The sequence below is a fragment of the Orycteropus afer genome, unplaced genomic scaffold (genome assembly GCF_000298275.1).
Source record: "Orycteropus afer afer isolate SDZICR_OR568_19922 unplaced genomic scaffold, OryAfe1.0 scaffold00003, whole genome shotgun sequence".
Classification (NCBI taxonomy): Eukaryota; Metazoa; Chordata; class Mammalia; order Tubulidentata; family Orycteropodidae; genus Orycteropus; species Orycteropus afer.
In genome coordinates this window covers 23577674-23581207 of record NW_006921590.1, presented here as the reverse complement: position 1 = coordinate 23581207, position 3534 = coordinate 23577674, and the positions used below count along the sequence as shown (strand labels likewise).

General features: G+C 35.3%; 1 protein-coding gene across 1 annotated transcript in view; it reads right to left on the bottom strand.

Moving 5' to 3' along the window:
• HACL1 (2-hydroxyacyl-CoA lyase 1) overlaps positions 1-3534 on the bottom strand; it is a 56093-nt gene that overhangs the window by 43332 nt on the left and 9227 nt on the right. The window contains exon 3 of the mRNA XM_007936720.2: positions 888-928. Coding sequence (XP_007934911.1) covers positions 888-928 — 41 coding nt within the window. The remainder of the gene's footprint in view (positions 1-887; positions 929-3534) is intronic.

The window sequence follows — 3534 nt, the reverse complement described above, 5'->3', positions numbered from 1 at the left end:
GGCCACTTCAGTGAATCATCGAACCCAGGAGAGAGGTGGTGGGTGCTTTGGGAAGAACGGTTGGTGAAAGGGCTGGAGGGAGGCAGCATGTCTGGCCTTGAAGTAATAGGCCTTGGGTTACTGCTGGTAATCCTGTCTTCCTCTTGTGGGATTAGAGGAGGTCAGAAGATGTGGCCTCCTTGCCGTTTTTGCAATGACTGATTAGGTAACATGGATATACACTATAAAATCTGTGCAACAAGCCCTATCAATCATATTTCTGAGCTCAACATTTTTGTGTGAAGTGTGCTGGGGTAGTTGTGAGACCCAAGTCAAGGCAAGACGCATCTGAGCATCAATGGTTCATGCTGCAAATGGCAATGTGCCCTAAAACACCCTTTTCTGGTATTATCATCTTTTGAACCAACCACCAGAGAGCTCAAAATGTCCTTTTTCTTCATTAATAACATCTTCTATAACCTTTTCAAATCAACTAATTCTTCAACTGAGTAATATAAGACTTCTACCCAAAAATATTAAAGTCCAGGCATACTTCATTTTATTGCACTTTGCTCTATTGTACACGCTATTGCTGATAATGTGTTTTTACAAATTGAAGGTTTATGGCAACCCTGCTTTGAGCAAGTCTATCAGTGCCATTTTTCCAACAGCGTGCTCATTTCATGTCTCTGTGTTACATTTTGGTAATTTTCAGAGTATTTCAAACTTTTTCATGAGGCTATTGCATACTTAATAAACTACAGTAATAACGTAAACATAACTTGCACTAGGAAAACAAAAACACTTATGTGACTCACTTTACTGACATTTGCTTTACTGAGGTGGTCTGGAACCCATAATATCTCTGAGGTACGCCTAGAAATGAAAACACACAGATTTTTGCTTACCTGCCTGTCAGATAGCCAACTGCAGAAGCAGCATAACAAGCCTACAAAGAAAGAACACCAGGACTTAAACATATTGGGATCCTTATAGTCTGTGTATGAGAATAATGTACCACTGAGAATAAATCTAATGGAAATGAGGAATTGAAATGTTTTCCATTTTACTCAGTACTCACCTTCCCATAAATTTTAAATAATGGTTTAGGAACCTAATGTAATTTTTAGTTTTTCAAGAAATTTCTCCATTTCATCTATGTTGTTCATAATACCCTCTTAGAATTTTTTAAAGTATTTGAAGGATCTATAGCAATGCCTTTTTTTTTCCCCTAGTATTGGTGATTTGTGTTTTCTTTATTTGTCATCAGTATTAATAGGGATTTTTCAATTTTATTAATCTTTTCAAAGAACTAATTGACTCTATTGATTTTTGCTGTTCATTTGTTTTCTATTTCACTAACTTTTGCTCTTGTACACACACTACTTATCAACATGGTCACTTTCCAAATATCAGGTCATTATGTGAAAATGAGCATTACATAAAAATAGAGGATGACTACATCGTTACATAATTGTCAAATTACATCATTACGTAACTGCCAAACCACTGAGAATCATGGCCCAGCCAAATGGACATATAACCTTACCATCACAGCCAGCATTACTCTTGCCTCTCACTTTAGTGTTCATTACTGCCAAAGGATGTATGTCATTAATGAGTAAAATATTCAGTAGAATTTTTACTATTGTCATAAATGCAAAATGTTGGATAATGAGATAGTTGATAAATGAAGAGTAGGTATATTTACTATTTAACTCTCTCTATTTTTGGTTTAGTTTGCTTTTCTTTTTCTTGGAATGTAAGTTTACAGCCTTGGTTTTTCATCTTCTTTACTAATAGATTAATTCAGTGCTATTTCCTCTAAAAATTGCTTTAGCTATATCCCATATCATTATTATTCAATTCAAAACATTTTCTATTATAATTTTTTCCTCAATCCATTGGTTAATTAGGATCTGTAGCAATATCCCCATTTTCATTCCTGATATTGGTAATTTGTGTTTTTCTTTTATTCTTGACCAGTTTTGCTTGAGATTTATTGATTTTATTAATCTTTGCAAATATTTACTAAACACCAAAAAGTAGGTTGCTTAATTCTCAAACATTTGGAGATTTTCTGGTTATTTCTGTTACTTGTTTCTAATTGATTTCCACATGGTCAGTTTATATGTTGTTTTCAATCCTTAGAAATTTGTTGAAACTTCCTTAATGGCCAACAAATAGTTTTTAATTTTATGCTGTATAAATTCTCATAATCAGGAAGTGCAAGGAGGCACTAAATTATATAAATAAAAGATAACCTGCAAAAATGCTGAATGCCCTCTCAAACACATCCTTCCTCTCAGTCTGGGACATCATTTAGTCCCCAGGATTACTGCTTCTCATTTTTATAGAAATGATAATAAATTCAGTACTTTCTAACCTTCATTCAACTTTAAACACAGCATACTAAACTTAAATCTACCTTAAGGACACCAATATAAAAAAATTAAAATAAATTTTTATGAATCACAAATCTTAACTGACACCACTACCATCTGCCCAACTAAGAAGCTACCAAAAGGCTCTGATCTTGCTCTGTGGTGCTATTCTCTATTGGCCAGTTCCTGGCTCTCTCTCTCTCTCTTTTCCCTTTCGCACAGAAGGTCCAATTCACACAGGAGAATAAAAAACAACTCCTGAGATATGGAAACAAAATACCTGATGCAATATGAACACTTACTGAGACACCAAGAATCATATCCATTTGTTAAAACAGGGTAAGAAATGTTGCTATACAACTCAAAATATAAAACAAATAACAAAAGGTAAGGAACTCTGATATTAGATGTCAAAATATTGAAAAAGAATTGGTTTCATCATCATAATCTGTTTCTCTACCCAATTATCTCCACTCAGAGATAGATTTAATATGTATACCACTTAAGAGTGAAGACTCTGGAAGCCTATCAGCTTTGATTCAAATCTCAGTTTCCCCACTTTCTACTCTGATTTTGGCAAGTTACTTTCTGTAACTTAATTATCTTATCTGTAAGATGAACATAATTCATAGCATTACTATGAAGATGAAATTTATTAATACATGTAAAGCACTCAGAACAGTGCTCGGCACACAGTAAGCTGTCAAAGACCCTTACCTTCCTCACAGTCTGCCTACTTCCTGGCCCACTGGTCAATATACATATTGATTATTCTAAATATCTGATGAAAAACAGTCAAGTCACATCCAACTCTTTTTCTTCGGCATAAATATGCATTAGTCACCATGCCCTACTCTGTCTCCTGAATGGCTTCTGGATCCCTTCTCACATTCTCTCTTAACCATCACTGTCACTACCTAGTTCAGACATTCGTTAAGACTTCTGTTGAGTCCTGCAGAGTACAGTTGCCTGAGGGACACAGGTACTGGGATGTCCCACAGACACCTCAAATTCACTATATTTAAAACTGAACTCACTGCCTTTTCCCTCTAAAGTCAACTCTTCCCTCTGTCTTTCCAGTTCAATCAGTGGCACTGTTGTTCTTGTGGTTGTTAAGTGCCGTCGAGTCATTTCCAACTCATAGTGACCCCATGCACAGCAGAATGAAACA